This window comes from Miniopterus natalensis, chromosome 6 (genome assembly GCF_054644295.1).
Source record: "Miniopterus natalensis isolate mMinNat1 chromosome 6, mMinNat1.hap1, whole genome shotgun sequence".
Taxonomy (NCBI): Eukaryota; Metazoa; Chordata; class Mammalia; order Chiroptera; family Miniopteridae; genus Miniopterus; species Miniopterus natalensis.
Genome location: NC_142086.1, coordinates 88263422 through 88283991, shown reverse-complemented (window position 1 = coordinate 88283991; position 20570 = coordinate 88263422). Strand labels below are relative to the sequence as shown.

At 50.6% G+C, this 20570-nt stretch overlaps 1 protein-coding gene across 1 annotated transcript; it reads left to right on the top strand.

Annotated features, from left to right (window-relative positions):
• The first annotated feature begins 729 nt into the window (after positions 1-729).
• On the top strand, positions 730-20230 carry PTTG1IP (PTTG1 interacting protein). The gene is made up of 6 exons (XM_087818459.1): positions 730-859; positions 6996-7048; positions 9569-9677; positions 14309-14483; positions 15481-15527; positions 18361-20230. Exons 1-6 carry the CDS (start codon positions 745-747, stop codon positions 18405-18407), a joined length of 546 nt encoding a protein of 181 aa, XP_087674585.1. The 5' UTR covers positions 730-744; the 3' UTR covers positions 18408-20230.
• The last annotated feature ends 340 nt before the right edge of the window (positions 20231-20570 follow it).

The window sequence follows — 20570 nt, the reverse complement described above, 5'->3', positions numbered from 1 at the left end:
GGGGTCGAACCCACAACCCTCTGTCCAGGGCCGCGCTCTGAGCCCCGAGAAGGGGCCAGGGCCGCGCGGGCCGTCCCGCTGCCGGTTTAACACGGAGCCTGTCCCTTCGTGGGGGGCCTGGGGGGGGATGGTGGCGTGTGGATGACTGGCCAGGGGTCAGGGAGCCTGGGCAGGGCTCTGCAGGCCTTGGGGGGCGGGGATCGTCGGTGAAGGGCCCGCGAGTGAGGATGTCAGGGCACCGGGGTTCCCCAGGGCGCACGGAGGATTGGGGGTGTCCTTCTTCCAGGTGGGAATCCGGCCTAGGAACTGCTCTGAGTGCCCGCGTGACCACGCTGGGAGGGGCCGCGGCGCAGTGCGTCCCTAGGGCCACCTTCCAGGGCGCGTTCCCCTTTCAGGGTCAAGGCCAAGCGCACCCCAGCTCCTCGAGCACCGCGCGCGGCCGCGCAGGCGAATGGAAGCGCACGGACCCCGCCTCTCCGCCGCGCGGGCGCGCAGACCCACCAGGGGGCGCCCTTAGCAGCCGCCGCCCTCAGCTGCGCAGGCGCACTGGGCCCCGCCGGCGGCACGCAGGGAGGCGGGGAGCGCGGTCGCAGAGGGTGGGCCTCCGGGCGAGGGGCGGGGCGCGCTGGGGCCCGCGGCTGCGCACTCGTTGAAGCGCCCGCCCCGCCCACTTCCGGCGCAGGTCTTCCGGGTCGAGGCTGCGAGGCTGACGACGGACCCGCCGACCGGCTGCGCCGCAGCGCCATGGGGTCCGGCGGGGCTTGCGGGCCGACCGGGCGCTGGGGGCTGCCCCTCGGCGGCGCCGCGCTGCTCCTGCTGCTCCTCCCGGCGGCCGCGGGGCAGGCTTCGCCCGGAACGGGTGAGCGCGGCGGCGGGGGCTCGGGCCCTGAGGCGGGCGGGGCGGGGGCGCGGGGCCCGGCGGGGCCCGTGGGGAGAGGGCGCGCTGGGTCGTGGGGTCCGAGCCGCGCGGGGCCGCGGTCTGCGGGGGCGACAGAGAGGGGCCACCCGGGCGTCGGGCCCGGGGTCGTAGCCGCAGCTGGGGCCCCTGCAGGGGGCGGGTCGCCCTTCGTCCCGCTTCAGCCGCTGCGGCGGCCCCGCGGGGCTGTGCGAGGTGGTCCCGGTCCGCGGGGGTCCCGGGAGCCCGCAGGGGCGCCCCGGCCTGCGCGCCGTCCGCTCGCTTAGCCTCCCGCGACCCCCGCCCCCGCCCTCGGCCGCGCTCCCGGGGCTCGGCTCGGAGGCGGGGTTGCGTCGCTGCACCCGAAGAACCCGCCCGGGCCGCGCAGCCAGTCGGTCGCGGCGGGTGTCCCGGGGCCAGGCCCTCGAGGGTCGGCCGGGCTGAGCCGGCGTCGCGGGGGCCGGGGGCGGGGGAGGGAAAGCCGGGGCCGCAGCGCCCCCGCTCCGAGCCCGGCGGCTCCCGCCCGGCCCCAGGGCTGCGCCGGGCCCTCCTCGCCGGTTCCTGCGCCAGTTCCAGCCCCCGCGGTGCCGGGCGCGGCCACCAGGCGGTGACCCGAGTTCCCTTCTGCTGGGGGAGCGGAGTCTCCGGGGAGGCTGCCGGGAAACCAGCCCTCAGTTCGGGGGGTGTTGGGGGGAAGCTCAGGACCTGAGGGCCTCCGGGGGGCGAGGCGAGGCGGGGCGGCCTGCCGCTGGGGGCGCCTCGGGAGGGCGGCGAGGGGGCAGCCGGGCCCGTGGGGAAGGGGGGGCGTGGGCGGGGCCTGGATGCCGACCTGTGTCAGGAAAGTCAGGCTGGCCGCCGTGGGCACGGTGCCCGTGAGGCCCCTGGTGGTGGGAAAGGGGCCGGGGCCGGCTTCTTCTCTCTGCTTTCAAGACCTTTACAAGTAGAAGTGACCCGGCCCGCCCGGGGCCAGTGGTTTTCTCAGCAACCCGTCCTGCACAGCAGACGCCTCTCCTCTGTATATTCAGGCAGTTTCTTCAGCCTCCTTCCACGCGCAATTCTGGGCGTGTCTGCGCCGCTCGTTCACGGAGCGCTCCGGCTGCACACGGTGGAGGGAACTTTTGGCCTCAGTTGAGTTCTCAGCAGAAACGGGATGAGTACTTTTTAGCAAACGGAGTGGGTGTCTGCCCAAAGAATCTGTGATGGCACGAGAATCTCTCGGTGGCTGAGGGTGCGGTCAGGAAATACCCTGAAGTGTTCAGGAATTAAACTAGAGCTGTCGGTGTTTTGGGTAAAAAGCAGCTCGGTTCTAGCCCATGTGCACTTACTGTCAGTCCAGTTGGAAGCCGTTCTCATCTGCTTTAGCTCATAGTAATCCCATTCTTTGACTCCTAGATATGCCCTAAGTCCTGGCTTGGTGGTGGGTGAACTGTTGTTTCTCTCATCAGCAACACCTTCAGATGGGAGGAGTGGTGTCATGGTGTTATGGGGTTCGCTGCCCAGGTCCCCTTGGCAAGGTCTGCATTCATCTTTTAATTGGAGAGGGGGCACTGTAACAGCACTGAGGTCCCCCCTTCCCACAGTATTTACTTAGTATGAGGTTTCTACTGCTTGTCCTGCAGTAGAAATGTGAGTACACTATTTAAAACATTGTGTCTTCCTTGTAGGGGTGTTAGTTGGTGTTCTCCAGTGAAGCAGAGGTAGCAAAAGTTGTTAGGAGGGATTGGTTCACATGATTATGGAGGCTGAGAAGTCCCAGTATCTGCCCTCTCCAGGCTGGAGGCCCAGGGAGGCGGGTAGTGTAGCTCCAGTCCAGATCAGAGGGCCTGAGAGCTGGGGAGCTAGTAGTGTACATTGCAGCCCAGTCTGGAGGCCCAGGAACAAGGGGCACTGATATCCCAGGGCAAGAGAAGATAGAAGTCCCAGCTCAAGCTAGAAGAGAGCAGATTTACACTCGTCTGCTTATTAGTTCTTTTGGGCCCCTCGACAGACTGGATGGGGGCAGGAGGGCATCTGCTTTCTCCAGTCTACTGATTCAGATGCTAATCTCTTCTGAAACACTCTCATAGACAACACCCCAAAGTAGGGTTTTACTAGCCCTCTGGGCAATCGTTAGCCCAAAGTGATACATAAGATTAACTTTCCCAGGCGTGTGAATTCTATGCATACATCACACTCATCCCAAACCAACAATTTCTACTCTCTCCTTGTGTGCTCTGTGGGAGGGAGCTGTGAGAAACCCACCAGGCATTGAAGATCCGAGAACAGTTTCATTACATTGAAGAAACCTTCCTGTGCTTTGGACCCACTTGTGTTATGAGTAGGGTTAGACTCCATCCTAGAGTTTTATCTGTACATCTCAGGGAGAGACAACACCTCAAAGGACCTCAGGCTGGTGTCCTAAACAGGGTTCCAAAGGAGCTACTTGGAGCCACGCGGCTGCTCCTGATAGTGGCAGCTGAATTTGCAGAGGTCTGCAGCCCTCCTTCCCACTGCCTACCAAGAACAGGCTTTTTCAGCTGAGGGCGCAGGTGTTCCCATGTGTACATGTGGTCCGTGGTCTTATGTACTACAGTCTTTACTCTTCTACAGGGATAAGAACTTGACCAGGGCTTTTTTGTCTAAGTGGATTTTCTACCCTCATTTCTCACAGGAAATGGACACTGCGGGCTCTGTCATGTGCAGTATGGGCACAATGCCGAACAAGGGGCGTGTTCAGCTATAGCCCTTTGGCCTATTGTGTGACGTACACACTATAAATAATTTACTTATTTGTTTCCTTATTTTTAAAGAACATCTCTTTGCACACACTACTGTATGTCTTTTGTACTTAATCAGTTGACTCATCTGAGAACTGGAAAGTGGGTCATGGGTTAGTGTATCCTACAGAATAACTTTTTTTTGTCTTTTAATTTCCAAAGTGAGTGAGAGTTAAGGTTCCCTAATAGTTAATAAATAGAACCTGAGTTGAAGGTTTTCAGCCCTAATTTCAGAAGTCAGGCAGGACATTCACATTCAGCAGTAGACTTGAGAAGCAGGGCCCTTTCTTTTTTCTTTCTCTGGCTTTGAGCACCTGGTTTTCTGTATCCCGTGATGGGATGAGATACAGTGAGTGACCCCTCACAGAAGGAAAACTCCCCATCTTTGAAGCAGTAGCAAGTGGTTAATATATTGTCCTTTCTTACTATGAGAGAGGATGAGGTGTTTTCGAGGGAGAAGAGAGTGACCTTTCCCACTTCCCAGCTCTGAGCTTGTGTAACGCTGATGTTTCTGCCTGTGTTGAAAACCTGCCCTGTTCCCTGCTGCGATGTTGCTGGAGAAGGGCTGGGCAGCTTCCTTGGCCTCCACCTCCCGTGCTTCTTTGTTGAGTCATGCTGGCCCCTAATCAGAGGCCCTGGGGTGGACACAGTTTATAGTGTGTGCTTTGGAGCATAGTTCTTCTAGTTCACCCAAGACCAGTTCACAAAGACTTTAAAAATGGAAATCCCCATGAAAAAATTCCTGTACCGCACTACCCCTGCTCCCTGTTTCCGCTCTGTTAAGATTGATGAGGAGGAAGTGTGTCCTTGCAGAAGTTTTCAAAGAAGATGTGAGAGTGGGTGTGTTAGGTGGTTCACAGGTTCCCACCATACTGCCTCTGCCCAACACTTTTTTTTGGGGGGGGTTGTCCCTTAACTAACTCCTCTTATTTTTTTAAGTATATTTTTATTGTTGACAGTATTACAGATGTCCCCCATTTCCCCCGCTTACCTCTTTCCCCTGCCTAACTGTATTTAGAAAGTCTCAGAGCCACGGAGAAGCTGAAATACCTAGAACAATGAATTCTGAATCCCTTCTGTGCCCACAGCGATGGCCACGCCCTCTCCCTTTCTGCTTGGTAGTTTAACCAAACATTTGAGAGTAAGTTGTGATGCGGCCCTTTACCCCTGAATTCTCGATTGTGTCTCCTGAGAACGAGGACATTCTTTTACATAACACGAATATAATGACCAAAATCTGGACAATTACCAGTGATAATGATACTTGAATACTTGATTTAACATACGCTGTTCTTACAAAATGCCACTGTCACCCTGCCTCTCTTAGCAGTACTTTGAGAAATGGAGGCAAATGGGGGTCTTCCGTTTTCTTCACCTTCCCAGGCCTAAATCAAATCTGTTGTTCTGAGTACTTAAAGTAGTTTAACAATCAGCTTCAACATAAGCCCAGTAGCACACCATTAGAGACGCTGAAAAGAGTACTATTTAGTAATAATTGCTGCAGAATAATACGCGAAAAGAATTTTGATTTCACTTGAAATAAAATAGTATTTTATGTAAAGGAATGGAATGTAGAAAAACTACACTATTAAATAGAGGAATCAACTGTTTTAGAGGAAGTCCCACTTAGCAAGTACGGTGAATAAAAATTGTAACCTGAAGCTAAGCTCTCTTCCCCTGCATTTTATTATGAAACTCTTCGTGCAGCGGAGCTGCAAGAGCAGCCTCATGCGCACTGGGACACCTGGCCACGCTTATCCAGCAGGTTGTCTGTGCCGCCTCCGTCCTGGGCCCCCCTATCCTGTGCTGAAGGCATCTTGAAGGAAGGTGCAGGCTTCGTGCCCCTCCCCCCAGTACTTCACTGTGTCATTACAGTTTAGCATTTCTTTTCTTGAGATAAACTTTAGGTAACAGTGAAATGCAGGAACGTAAGTATACAGTTGGATGAGCTATGAGATCTGCTAACCTGAAAATAAAAGGCCTTTCAAAGTGAGAGGCAGCAAGCATTTATCTGAGGTCAGTAAGAGTAGTTATTCTGGATGTGCTAATTTAGGCAGAAGCCCAAGTCGTGTTCCCTACAGGAGACAGAAGCATTGGGTATTGATGAGGAGGGGAAGGGGAACAGTTACATCAGTAGGAGGAAGGCATCGTTATTGGTGCAGATAACATAATATAGTGACGTTAATTCTAAGCAGTTTTTAACTTTCAGTCCAGTACTCATAGTACCTGCATTCTTGTCATCTTTACAAATAGTTTTTTGAGACACAAGGTTGCTCAGGCGCAGTCCAAAGCTTATTTTGTCCTTTTCTGACATTCCAAAGATTTGGGAGGGAAAACATGCGAGACGGTTCGTCTGGCATGGCAGCTCCGGCTCCATTTTCAACTGCTCCGTTTAGATGATTGTTTACAGATCCATCCACGTTTTATGTATATAGCATACATGAACATCTTGGCTGTTTTCAGCTTTTGGCGTATTAAAAAGTTGCAATGAACACTCCTATACAAGTCTTCCTGTGGACATTTGCTCCAACTTTTCCTGGGTACAATACCCAAGCATGGAATTGCTGAGTCACAAGGCAGGCACATATGTTTGTTTTGTGAGGAAGTGCCAGATCTACGTTCAGCAAAACTGTACGCGAGTCCCCATTTGCTCTGTAGCCTTGCCCATGTATATTATTATCAGTCTTTTTAATTTTAGCCATTCTGGTGGGTGTGGAGGGGAATCTTATCATGACTTTAAGTAGCGATTCCTGGTGATTAATGAGTTTGTGCAGAGCTCTTTTCAAAGCGGGTGTTTTAAGGGATAGGCTGGGGTAGGTAATAGCTGCCTGATAGCGTATGGGAAATGTTTCCTTCATATACACGTTCTCAGTGTGGGGTTTACCCCTCCCTGAAGCAGCAGTGCTGGGAGAGTCCCAGGTGCTGCTGCTCATTACAGCCAGCTTCTCCCGTATGCCCAGAGCATGTCCTCATCTGAGGGGCTGGGGGCTGGCCAGGCCCGAAACCCTGGCTTTAGTCATGTGGGCCTGGCATTGCTGTGGCCTTTGTTTCCACAGAGAGTGTCTACGGCTGAGCTGGTGGCCCCAGCTGGCTAGTGGTCCGTGGTACCTGACCCCGTGGTTCTCCTGAGGGTATGCTGAGTCGTGTTTCCCGGAAGACCCCCGTGGGTACAATCGTGTGCTGCTTTCGTGTACCTCTTGGTTCAGCGGGGCTCGGTAACCACTCTGTCCCTGGAGGCTTGGTGGCCGGAAAGGACCCTGAGCATCACTCACTAGCACCCTGCCTGCCTTCCTGACTGATACGCATGATTCTCAGTGATTTGTTGTTGTTTTTTCCCCCCACAGCTTGTTCCGAGAACACAAACAGGACCTGCCAAGAATGCCTGAAAAATGTCTCTGTAAGTAGCATGTGGGCCAGCACGTGACTGAAAGCAGCCCACTTTCTCCAACGGGGGGTCCCTGGTGTGGGTTAAGGGTTTTGCTGTTGGGGATGTGGGGTATTGTCATGACAGTTATTAAATATTTTAGCCTTTCTCAGGTATCTCAAGCGATCGTCCCGTGATGGCTACAGATACCACCTGAGCATCACTAATGGGCATATTTAACTCCTGAAACAGGTGTGGGGTTATAAAAGGTGTACGCCAGGCCTGTGGTTGGGAGCCTGTGTGGGCTGGTGGGGAAACCTCAGACCTCCCGGAGGTGGCAGTAGACGGTGAGCAACATTGCTCAGGGTGGGGGCTCCGGGGACAGAAGAACAGATGGGTCGAGTTGTGGGCTGAGGGGTCATATTTACTTGTAATCAACAACTGTGACTAGGGCCTCGTGTTGGTGTCGTTAGACCTTGGAGGCCTGTTGGGGACAGGGGTTATGACTCCATCTTGCAGATGGGCCGTGGAGACATGGCGGGAGGGCCCAGAGCCCTTTTCATCCACCACTGTGCTCAGTGCTGGGGTCACGTACATGGGCCGTCTCCAGACCTCTAGCCAGAGTCCTAGCTCTGTTTCCCGGGCCTTCAGCAGGGTCAGGGAGGTGCTTCTCTCTCAGCTCTTCACACAGGAATGGAGAAGAGAAGCAAGAGCCAGGAGAGAGACAGGTGTCAGATCAGTGAGGGACTTAGGGGGCTCTTGTCCAGTGGGGTCAGACTGTCCATAGCTCACTAGTCACAAAGTGAGCCTCACATTCGGGATGTTCCAGTGTCTGTAGTTCTTATAAGCCCCTGTGTGACCTTAAGCAAGAGGGTAGCTGCTCTGGAGTGCAGGCCCAAGGCTCATGGGGGTCACCTCCAGAGGGGCCATCCTGGGATCTAACACGTAGGTGTTTGCAGCCAGCCATTGGGGAGAAGTAGAGAGTCACATGTGATGCTGGGGAAACGTCCCACCATATCCGGCTCATCACTGGACTTGTGGGAATAGCACTGCTTTATTAGGGTCCTATTGCCACTCCTGAGGCATTGACTTCCGGACAGCACCTGATCCAGCAGCCTGTGAGTGTCTGGCTCTGTGTCACTGCAATACTGTGTGGTGAGCACTGAGAACCTGAGAGAAGCTGATGGGGAGGGGTGGCTAGGAGAGAAAACCACCTTTGTGGGGCCTTGGCCTGGGGCTCTGGAGAGGCTGCCTCCCCCTTCTAGCCAGGTGTCTGCGTGTGTTGGAACTACAAAGCCTTTGTTTCTCTCTCTCCCTGGCAGTGGGGTTGAATGGCACGGGGCAGGCCAGGAAAGATATATCAGACGATTTCCACTTCAAAATGTGGGCTGTGTTTTTACAAAAACATGGCTGTGGCCCTAGGCAGTTTGGTTCAGTGGTTAAAGCGTCAGCCTGCAGAAGGGAGGGTCCCAAGTTTGATTCCAGCCAAGGGCACGTACCTCTGTTGCAGGCTTGATCCCCGGCCCTGATCACGGCCAGTGTGGGAGGCAACCAATCATGTGTCTCTCTCACATCGATGTTTCTCTCTCTCTCTCTATTTCTCTCTCTCTGAAAAGCAATGGTGTGGGGGGAAAAAACATGGCTGTGTCTTGGGTCCCCCACACACCTGTGGATGCTAGACCTTGCCTCTGCCAATTAAACTGGGAAATTAGACATTTAAAACTTAAGCTGTTTGAAAATGGAAGATTTACCAAAAATTTTTAAGCCAGAACAAAACCACTAAAATGCAAGATATTCTCAAACAGCCAAAATAAAAAGGGGTTTTTCCTGCTGTTCATTAACTGTGCTCAACCATTTTAAACACAACACACTAAAGTGGGTGTTATGTAAAGACGCCTGGGTTAGCCCATGCTTTGTTTTAATATTTTTTGTGGTAGACTTTCATCCTAACCTGGGACAAAAAAAATACCATGATTTTCTATCCTATTAAAATCTCAAAGTCAGCTCGGCTCAGCGGTTGAGCGTTGACCTAGGATCCAGGAGATTACTATTTGATTCCCGGTCGGGGCACATGCCCAGGTTGTGGGCTCGATCCCCAGTCGGGTGTGCAGCAGGCAGCCTATCAGTGACAACTCTCTCATCATTGATATTTTTTCAACTTTCTCTCCCTCTCCCTTCCTCTCTCTAAAACTGATAAAGATATATTTAAAAAAAAAAAAAATCTCGAAAAAAAATGCCATAAAACTATTACCTTCAAGATCTAAAATAACAAGCCAAGTCCTGACCTGCACAGGCACTCTCTGCAGCCTGAGCTGCACTTCCTTTGTTGCCAGTGGCTGCAGTGCCAGCTCCAGGCCCTCCTGCACACTGGGGTGAAGGGTGAAGGCACTGTCCCTTCCCCCAGACCACCTCTCCCCAGCACTGTTAGGGTCCCTGGAACATCTGAGGTTCCAGTAGGTGCCTTTGAGCCTCAGTTGCACTATCTTCAAGATGTCCGGCTGGTTCGTTGGCGTTTACGTTGAATTTCTAACATCTGATGTTTATCTCTCTCAGTGTCTTTGGTGCAACACTGATAAGACGTGCATGGACTATCCAGTGTCAAAAATCTTACCGCCTGCTTCTCTTTGTAAGCTGAGCTCTGCACGCTGGGGCGTTTGCTGGGGTAAGTGGTCATTTTCAAAATTGGCTTCTTACAAAATCAGTACAGGTTTTGAAAAATCTGGTTGTGCTCATTAACATAAGCTGCCAGCAAACATACACCCATTAGTTCTTTGATGCTCCCAGCGGGAAATCGGGAAGCCAGTGACAGCTTGTGGTGTCTCAAAGCAACTGGAGGGTCCTTGGGGTTCTGGAGGCCCACCTTCAGGCCATGCCTTGGCTTGGCAGGGTCTCCACACCCTTGGGTGGGGGTAGGCGGGTGAATTGAAAGCTACTTTTTGAATGGCTCACTACCTTGTGTCTTGGTGGTGTTCGTGGGCTGCCTTGACACCTGCAGTTCCTGTAGCGGCTCCAACTTCCCAAGTAAGGAATCCCTGCTCAGCGTGGGCATGTCCCCACCTTTTCTCGTGTGTCCCTTTGCGTGTGGTTGTTGTAGGTTTTTTTTTTATTGGATATTAGTCCTGTGTGAGAATCAGATTGTTTTCTAGTTTGCTTATTTACTTGTTTATGTACTTATGTATTTTTTAGAAAGGGAGGGGTGAGGGGAGCATCAGTGTGAGAGAGGCACATGGTTCTGCTGACTCCTGTACGCGCCCTGACTGGGGATTGAATCCAAAGCCCAGGCACGTGCCCCGACCGGGAATCAAACCCACGACCTTCTGATGCACGAGACGGTGCTACAGCCAGCTGAGCCACACCGTCCAGGGCTCTAGCTTGCTTTTAAATTAGGTCGTGGTGTGTGTTGCTACACGAAACTCATTTTTATGTAGTTGGGTTTATTAGTCCTTTCTTTTATGGCTTCAGGTTTGAGGTCATACAGAGATCATGGCCTTCTTTTATTATTTTTTTAAAAATTCATTTTAGCAAGAGAGGAAGGGAGAGAGAAATGTCTGTCGGTTGCCTCTAGTACGGGCCCCACGGGGGATCAAACCCAAAACCTGGGCATGTGCCCTGACCAGGAATCGAACTGGCGACTTGGTGCACTGGATGCAGTCGACCAACTGAGTCACCTTCTTAGGCTGCTAAAGGAGTTGTTTCCTCCTGAGGGGACTTTGCTGCCTCACTTTGTGTGTCAGCAGCTTATTTCCTGTGTGTCTTCTAATTGATTTCCATCTTAGAATCCATCCACCTCCATTGGAAATACTTGTGTTGTTGAGACCCCAGGAAATCCAGGAGTGTGTGTGCGCATGCGCGTGGGCACGGTGGCCAGCGTACCCTTGTCATACTCATGGCTGCCCGTCCTCTCTGCTCTCCTCCTACCAGAAAGGCTTCGCTCGCCCCTGCCCTCTGCTTCCGTCTTGTTGGCCGCCTTCATGGAACCTGTCCTTGCTCACTGTTCCACAGAGACCACTCCTGGACTAGGGGACCCTGGTGTGTTGGGCATGACCTGTTTAAGTTGAAGCTTAACTTCTAACGGGGTACACACATGTTAATTCTCTCTCTGTAGGCTGTAGTCTACAACATAAACACACGTATACGTCTGTTCGGTAAACATTTACATGGTACATAGGTGATTCCCCCCTCAGCAAAATATACAGCCCATTTCCTGCACTCACAGCTGTTACTCTCAGGACCCCGTGGATAGCTGCTGGACTGACCTGCCATCGGCACAGGTTAGTGCGGCCTGTCCCTGCCCTTCACATACAGGAAATTCTGAACTGCCTTATCTGACTTCATTCAGTAGTTTGTGTGTCTGAGGCCCTTCCTTGTGTGTTATGGTGCCAGTTTGTCTCTCGCTTTGGGCAGTGTTCACAGGTGTCCCTCTATTCTGCTGCTGAAGGCCATTTGGGCTGTTTCCAGCTACTGTGGACAATCTTGTGTTGAATGGGTGGCAGCTCCCGCCACAGGGTAATACGCAGGCTTGGAATTGCTGCCTTACCGCATGCACTGTGCTCAGCCTTAGTAGGTCTGCTAGCGTTTCCCCAGAGTGGTGCACCAGCTCATGCTCCTCCAAGCAGCGCTGGGCTTCCAGGTCCAGTTCCTGCCAGCATGACCACTCAAGTCATCCTCGCAGTAGTGCCATCTGGCGGATGTGAGTGGCATCTCACTGTGTGGTTTTAATGTGCAGTTCCCTGAAGGCTGATGATGTGTTGAGCTCCTTTCCAGGTGGTGGGCAGCTTTGATAATTCTCTTGTGAAATGAAAGTCCCTCCCAAGAGCTTACAGATGAGTTCCACAGCAGTTTATTCATCAACCTTGGTCACAGCCCTGGGAGAGGGGATACGGGAATGAGCTGCGGGCTGTGGGAGGAGGTTTTGCTGGAACAAGAGGGCGTGGTGCCTGGGGCTGAGAGAAGACGTAATTGATTGGTTGAGCAATTCCAAGGGATGACAGGGAAATGACACCTGCCACTTGGGAATAAGCAGGAACTGCACCTGGTTCCCACAGTAAGGACAAGCAGGGTTATTTGGCTGGGGCCTTACCTGTGGGAGGAGATGGGATGGGGAACTTGTTGGCCACTCAAGGCCCTCCTGGTTTCACCAGATGTCAGGGCACACTTAACACTAATGTCAGGCCTTATACCACAGGTGCTTCCCGCAACCACCACCCCGCCGCACCTCACCAGAGGATACGTTTATTGATTTTGGAGAGAGAGAAACATCCATCGGCTGCCTCCCACATGGGCCTGGACTGGGGATTAAACCCACAACCCAGACATGTACCCTGACCAGGAGTCAAACCTGCCACCTTTTGGCGTACGGGCCGATGCTCCAACTAACTGAGCCACCCGGCCAGGGCCACCACGGTGCTTTTTCTTAAAATTTAGAATCCTTTTACCCAGTTTAGGCAAAAATGTTTTGGGGTCTTAATTGTAATGATCTTAAAAATATAAGGTGTCCCCAAAAATGTATACACACTTTGATTATAAAAGTCAGTGTTTATTAACATACAGTTCATTTTCAAAATTTGAAAGAATCTACAGAAATGAGTACTTTTTTTGTCAATGCCTGTTTCCAAATTGATGACCGTTCTGGTCCAGGCCCTGCTGATAACGCGAAGTAATGGAGTCACAAACATCAAGAATCATTTCACTCGGTATTTGTGCACCCTCAACGCGTCAACCGAGGCTGGTATTGTACCGTAAACTTTATCTTTTGTGTGTCCCCATAAAAAAGTCTAGTCGCAGTTTAGGATAATTTTTCTTTGTTCAAAGCTTAGTCTGGCTTCCCCCATTATTTCAAGTCAATTAAACTGAAAAGGAGTGAGAATTCAGCACGTTACCAGCTGTTAAAGCACGTACATGTTTGGGGCGCCCTGTGTGTGTTTGCTTGGAGGAGAGTGAGGGCTTTGCCATTCTGAACCTTTGTCCGGAGGAAGCAAGGCGTCACTCCCTCGTTGGGTCATTCCAGTCATCCCGCCTTCTTTAGTAGAATGTCGTAGATTTGCCGTGCTGTTGACAGGGAAAGGAGCCCATAGCTTTGCTTCCTCTTACTACGATTTCTGTTTTTATTTCACGACTGGTTTTAGCTGCTAATCAGGAGAGCTGTTTTGGGGGTAGATATAGTTTAGAGCCAGTTATCTAAGGATCTCAGTGGTTTTTAAAGTTAATTATTATCGAGTTCTCAAGTCAAAAACACCATTTGCTAGTGAAGGTCTGTTTTCTAACTATATTAGTACTAGCAACTCTAGTGCTTCTAGAGCAGGTCAGAGAAGGAAAAAACATGATTTGTAGCTCAGAGGGATGTGATCAGATGTCACACCTATTCCTGATTGTAAAGTGATTGAGGAAGCCACAAGTGAGCGCTATTCTGGTGGCAGCCAATCCGAATGTGACTCGGTCCACACAGGCACAGAGCCCCGCACTTGCCTCCCGGTCCCCAAGACAGAACCCTCACCTTCCCAGCCCCACCCTGACCACAACCCAGTGAGACTGGAGACCTTCAGCTTCCTGTGGTGGGCATTTTAACCTCATTTCCATTAATTTTTTTAGAGAGAGGAAGGAGGAAGAGAGAGAGAGAGAAACCGAGATTGGCTGCCTCCTGCGCGCCCCCCACTGGGAATCGAGCCTGCAGCTTTCAGTGCACGGAATGGTGCCCCGCAAACTGAGCCACACCTGCCAGGGCTTCAGTGGCTGCTTTAACTGGATGATTAAAAAATATACTCACAAGAGAAGTATTAGAAAAACAGTGACTGGTTTTAACTATAAATCTTTAAGAGAAGCTGAAAAGAAAGTGAAGTTTGTCTTGGGTTTGCCTTTGTCTCAGAAGTTAGGTTGCACAGGACGTAGTGCACTCAGTTGATGCCGATGGGCGGCTGTTTTCAAGCCCTTGGGGGAAGAGCCCTGTCCTGTCTGCTTGCGGTGGTCAGAAGTGAGTTCCTATGCAGAACAAATGGATTGCTCTTGACTTTGACGTAAATTATCAAATAAGCGGCATCAGGCTTACATTTTGTTTTAGGAAAGTCCAAATACACGGCTGAATATTCTCTTCCTGGTCTTGTTAACCTTCCTTGTTCTTGAAACATCTTTTCAGTGTCTGGTGGACCTGGAGGCCGGGGCCCATGTGGGTCATGGGGAAATTGTTAGGTGGGGCAGCCATGTCCTAAGAAAGGCCTCACTACACAGCTCCCCGCCCGGGGGGCGTTGCTCCCGGACGGGTTCCGTGCCCGGCAGCTCTGACTCACCCCTCACTTGCAGTGAACTTCGAGGCGTTGATTATCACCATGTCGGTGGTTGGGGGCCTCCTCCTCCTGGCAGTCGCCATGTGCTGCTGCTACTGCTGCTGCAGGAAGAAGAAGAGCCGGAAGCCAGACAAGAGTGAGGAGAAGGCCATGAGGGAGCAAGAAGAGAGGAGAATACGGCAGGAAGAAAGGTGAGGCCACAGGCTCATTCCCACTGGGAGAAGTTCCCTTCAAGGGACTCAGATCGGGAAGTGACATGCACACGTCATGAGTCTTCTCCATTTTTAAAAACTATGAACACGTGAGTGTCTGTGGGTTTTTCTAGGTTGTGGTATAAAGAGTGAGAAGCTATATATGGGGGCCTCGCCAGGGGCCACGACCCTTCTTGTCACAGGCCTGCTGCTTCCTTGTCTGTTTCCTCCAGTCAGTGATATCAGGGCTGCAGCTCGAGGTAGCTGGTGACAGAACACTCCTGCTTCTGATGTCATGGTGGAGGGGTCGCAATGCTGCAGGGGCAGAAGCCTATGGAGGCAGATTGTTCAGTCGTCATTTATGAGCAGACCAAGGCTCAGAGGGAGGAAAGCATTTGATTGGTCACTTGTTCACCTGTGGCTAAATTGGGTCTTGTGCCAGCAGTGCTGATAAACAGCACTTTTCCCGGTTACAAAGCATTTTGGGGGGTGTGTGTGTGTGTGTGATGCAGCCACAGAACAGCCCTTGGTCACTGTCCCTACATGATTAAGGACACGTTGTGGCTTGGGGATATGCAGACTTGTCAGGATGGCAGCCTGTGAGGCTTAAGGCTCGACAGGTTTCCGTATCATCACCTGAAGTCACGTGTCCCAAATAAACTAGCATTTGTGTGTTCCTAGCCACTTTAGAACCTAACATAAAGGTTTTACTGATCACTAAGTTTTCTTTATATGAGAAAACAATTTCTAAAAGAACAGTATTGGACATTTGAATTGCATTTGTTGAATGACATGATATTGGAGCAGCTCGGAAGGCTTTGCTCAACGTCACCCTGCCTGTCCCAGTGGGAGTGTGACCTGATGGCCAAGCTCATCCCCACCTGCTCATTCCAGGAAATTAGAACGAGCCACTGCTTCTCTGCTGAGGGTAATGGAAGGTGCTTCTTTTAAAATTATGTTGTATTTTGATGCTAAATGAGGTTTCTTTGTTTTTTAGGAGAGCAGAGATGAAGTCAAGGCATGATGAAATCAGAAAAAAATATGGTAAGAATCAACTGAATCTGTTTCGGTTGGTGAGAGATTGATGCCAAGCCATCCTTTTCATTATTGATGTCGCACGAGGCCTAAGTGTAGGGTTTGGGCTTTGGGTTCATTATGGGAATAGAAAGATGTCTCTACTGGGAGATGGTTATTACAAGTGGTGCTGTTAACTAATTCTTCGTAATGTCTTAAGAGATGGAGTCTTGGAATTTTTTCTTTTAAAGATTTTTTTTTAATTGAATTTTCTAGAGAGAGGAAGGGGGAGAGAGAGAGAAACATTCATGTGAGAGTGAAACATAGGTCGACTCCCTCCTGCACATCCCCTCCCGGAGATTGAGCCAGCAACCTGGTCATGTGCCCAGACGGGGAACTGAACCAGCAATCTTTCAGTGCACAGGATGACGCCGAACCAACAGAGCCTTACTGACCAGGGCAGCTTTGGAATATTTTGATTTCAACCAAACTTTTCCAGAAATGCTTTTTGGCTTATGAAGTGCAGGCCATCACAGTAGTCTGCTGTGGCCCCTTTCCTGCTCTGTCATCTTGTTTGCCTTGAATATCTGCGGGGGTTGAGCCTGGTCTCCTCCGTGCTTCTCTCCACCCTGGGTTCATTCCAGCTTCTGGGTGTTGAGCTGCATTCCCTCTTTAAGGAATCAGCCAAAACTGAGGCCTTTATCCTTTCCCTGGTTCCTGGATATTTTGTCTTGTCCTGGTTTTGTTTTGTTTTTTGTTTGGAGGGATTGGGGTGTGTGAGAGACTATTTTTTTAGTGTTTGGTTGGTTCACGTTCATGGATAGCATGAGTACTAATGCTCTTGGTTGGTAATTGCTCAACAATCTTTTGGAAATGATAGAAGTGGACTTGCTTGGCCTATCCTGAGGCCAGGCCTAACTGATGACACCATGGCCTCTAGCCTCGAGCCACTGTGCCTCCCTTGACCTTGTGACCTGGGGATCCTGTTTCGTGGACCAGACAGCTGTGCTGAATCCTAAATCTGACCAGGAACATTTCAGAATCTTATCCGACTGAGGCACTTACTTTGAAGTCCTCAGTGTGTATAAGGAAATACTCTGTTTAGTGGTATTTTAGGATCCTACTCACAGTAAATCCTGAAGGCTCGGTTCCCTGACGGGCTGCTGGTGCTCAGCTGTGCGCACTGGCTCAGCGGCCTACTGGCTGGATGCCCTTCTCATGGTCTGCAGGCTGCAGGACACAAGCGTGTGCTGTGTACCCGGCTTGGCCTCAGCCTGGGGTTGGCCCTGGTGGTCTCCAAGTGTTAGTTCCAGGCATGAGCCTTTTCTTGTGTGTTCTGTGAGGTCAGAGCCACCAATCTCTCTCTGCCACCTGGCTGCCACATTCTTCCTGCCCACAGCATGGACCCCAGTGTTGGGCCTTGTTCCAGCGCAGGTGGTGGTGGGCTCCTGTGTGGGAGCAATTCCCTTGTCCGGTGGCCTCCGCACGTTGCCCACTCTCCCTTGGTGCCTCTACCTGGGTGCCTGCCCGTGCCCACTGAGTGGCAGTGTCGGCTCCTGTGGCTGGGGGCTGCTTGGTTTTCCACAAAAGTCAGGAGCCTCAAAAGGAGCTTTGGACATCTGGTTAGCATTAATGTAAATAAAAGACAAGGTGTGTGCCGAGCGCAATGGTGTGCGGCAGGGCCTGGGGCCAGGGCTCAGGTCTCAGGGCTTAGTGGAAGCTCTGCTCCTTGTAGCAGTGCACTGATGTCCTTGGTTTCTATCGTTTTCGTTTGGCCTTTAACTGTACTGATAAAATTAACTTGTGTGCCGGTTTATGTGAAGCCCATTGAATGTCCTGGACTTTGGAAAGCCTCCTACCTGGAGTAAGTCTCAGGGTTCCCGGTGGTGAGGGGAAGTGGCACATGAGTGCTCTCGGTTCAATCAGCACACAGAGCGAGCAGTACAGGCCAAACCCTGGCCTGGGTGTTAGAAGGCATTTGATTTCCATATCACACAACAGTTTTCCTTCTGACTAGAAATAGAGCTGGGAGCGGTTTCCTTTTTTGAACACGTCCTGCAACTGCTTGTACTTGGCCTTTGACGTATGGTAGTTCTTTATCGATGGAATCCATGCACTTTCCCCCAGGGCCTGAGGCTCCCATCCTCCTGCCACTCGAGCACCGTTGTTGCATCCCCTTCCTTTCCCCTCGTGTCTCTTTCCCACCCCACCGTGAGCAACCCTGCAGTAAGCAGCTGAGTTTCAATGGCTCCAGATAATTTCGGTGTATGATACAGGTCCCTGCTGAGAGAGAGAAAATTCCTAGTCTGGTGTTTAGCACTGTAGATTTATTTTTAAGGTTAAATAACACATTTTACTGCAGGTATGTCCTAATGCTTGACAGTTAAATTGGTGGTGGCTTTATTTTTATAGTCTTAATTTTAAAAGTTAATCCACATTTATAAGGACATTTAAAGGAAGGTGCTTTTTGTTCATTAGTTTTGTGTATGATATTAGCCAACCACAGTGAGAAGAAATACTAGCTTTAAACTCCTTTTTTTTCTTCTGTTCAAGTTTTTTCCCTATTTATTCAACCTTTTTTTTTTTTCTGGCTGTAAATTTCTTAACTTATCTTTGAGAGAATCAGCAAATAAGTCTTTATTTCTTGAGATCTGTTTTTCTTGAAATAATTGGGTTTGGTGCATTTTATTTCGATGTTAAAGTCATTGTACTTGGACTTTTGGGAAAGGTTTAGCGTAGTATTTGAACCTGCTTAGGATCCTGTTTCCCTGTTGGCCTCATATAAAGCTTAATTTTATTGCTTTCTTGAATTTTGTTTCTTGTTGACCGGGTGCATTTGTAACCAAGTCCTTTTTTTTTTCAGGTTTGTTTAAAGAGGAAAACCCATATGCTAGATTTGAAAACAACTAGAACACACTTCTGCCCTGTCAAGCAGTCCCAAAGGCGCTCCTAGGGAGAGCAGTCTGCAGACCTGGCCGCCCATCCTGCCTCCTCACCTTGACGAAGTGAGCAGGACACAGCTGCCCTGAGGCAGTCCTGTTCTTATCCCCTGAGCTTCTGTACCCTGTTCTGTTTCTGTATTTAGTTACTTGTGATATTGAGTCTGTGGGGGTGGGGGAAGGTTGCTTTTGTTTTGTTGTTAATTTGAGGAGGAATCATGCACATTCCACTTCTCGGTTTGTGACCTGATTGCAAACTGATAGCCATGACACTAACTCCAGCCATCCTCCTGCTGGATGGACCAGTCTCACATCATTTCCCCCTAAGCCACAGGGGCAGATCTCAAGTCCCTGTCACACTTTCTCCCCAGTGTCAGTTCTGGTGGCTTTCCGCATCCAGGATGCAGTGTCAGTGGCCCTACTTCCTGACTGTAGTTGCCATGAAGAGCATTGAGGAATAAGCTTATTTAAAATTTTAAAAAATAATAATTTCTAGATTTTATTTCCCCACCTACAAGATTTCACCAAAAACTTCACTGTTAATATTCAGACCACATATTATATGATTTAATTTGTATCTTTACTGGAACATGAAGGTTATTATCCAGTGAAAACATGAATTATAAATGAAGTTTTGAAACAGCTTCTCTAAGGCAATAGATGGTACTGTCTATCACACACCAGCATGGAGCACGAGAGTGCTGGTAACTGCCCTGTAACTGGCCCTGTAACTCATTGTTTCTGGCCCCAGTAACAGCAGGCGCTCTCCTGGGTCTCTCCCTGCTGCTGGGCTGTGTGCCAGCCCTGAAGAAGGCACCATGCCCTGGGCAGCCCCTCTGCAAGGCTCTGTGCACTGGGAAGTGGGGCATCCAGGGCCAGCTGAGGAAATCTCCACATGCCACACAGACACTGGTGATTGTCCTGCTTCTAAGACAACCCTGGCTCTGAGCCTTGCTCCTTTGGCTCAGGTGTGTCTTGGGACTTCTTTAGAGGCGGCTTTCATTAGGGCATTGGTGGCCTCCAGGTGCCCTGTGGCACCATATGTGGTGGTTTCATTTCTTTCAGATCAAGAGACTGGGCCTCAGTAATAGACTGAGTGCATGTCAGGGACAGCAGCAGACAAGGAAGGAACAGTGGGAGCAGCATTTCTTAATCTGACACATTCCCCGGTACCAGCTTTGACTTAGAAAAACATTTCACTTTGGAAAAGTAGGCCAGCAGGCACATAAAAGAAGCCGTGCGTTCAGTATCCACACTCCTGCTGCTCTTAGCTCCAAATAAAGCTCACATGCAGATCAGAATGATCAAAACCGCACGACAGCCTTTACCCGCGGAGCCGGTGCTGGGAGTAATTCCACAAAACCAAGAAACTAACCTGAACAAAGTCCAGTCTTATTTCTCCACTCCTTGGGCATTTAACTGCAATTTAAAGTATTTCAGGACATTCCTTAGTGTTTTAACGTAGCCTAACAACTTGGACACTCTGCTCTTTATTCATAGGGAAACTTTGTAACCGACTTGTAACTTTGTAACAAGCTTTGTATTAATAAGTAGCTAGTGTGTATGTAAAGGCCCTTGCTATAGGTTGTTGTGCTGATACAGTGAATACAGTGTGTTTAATCCTCTCAGGAGACAGCCCTCCGAAGGGCATCTGAAAGGCATCCCAGTTCACATGCTTTTCTCTGACAATGCTAAAAGCAACCAAAAATTCCAACCTCAAGAAACTATAAAGTTTGGAGTGCCTTAATTTTTAACCAGTTTCCAGTACATAGTTTAATACATGCTTTTGCTGAATACTCTGTGTTTCTTGTGTTTCATTTCTTAGTATTAATATGATTACAGATGCTCCTCAACTGACAGTGGGGTTACATCCTGATAAACCTATTCCAAGTTGAGATTCTAAGTCAAAAATGCTTGTGATATGCCTGCCTGACTTACCGAGCGTTCGAGCTGAGCCAAGCCCACCGTAAGCATGCGCGGCACACTCGCGTGAGCTCGCAGCTGGGCAGAACCGTCCAACAGCAAAGACACACTGTAGGTGTTGCCTGTTCTGACTCTGATCACGTGGCTGATGGAGAGCTGCAGCTCACCCTCTGCCCAGCATCACCAGAGGATCACACCACGTGTACTAACC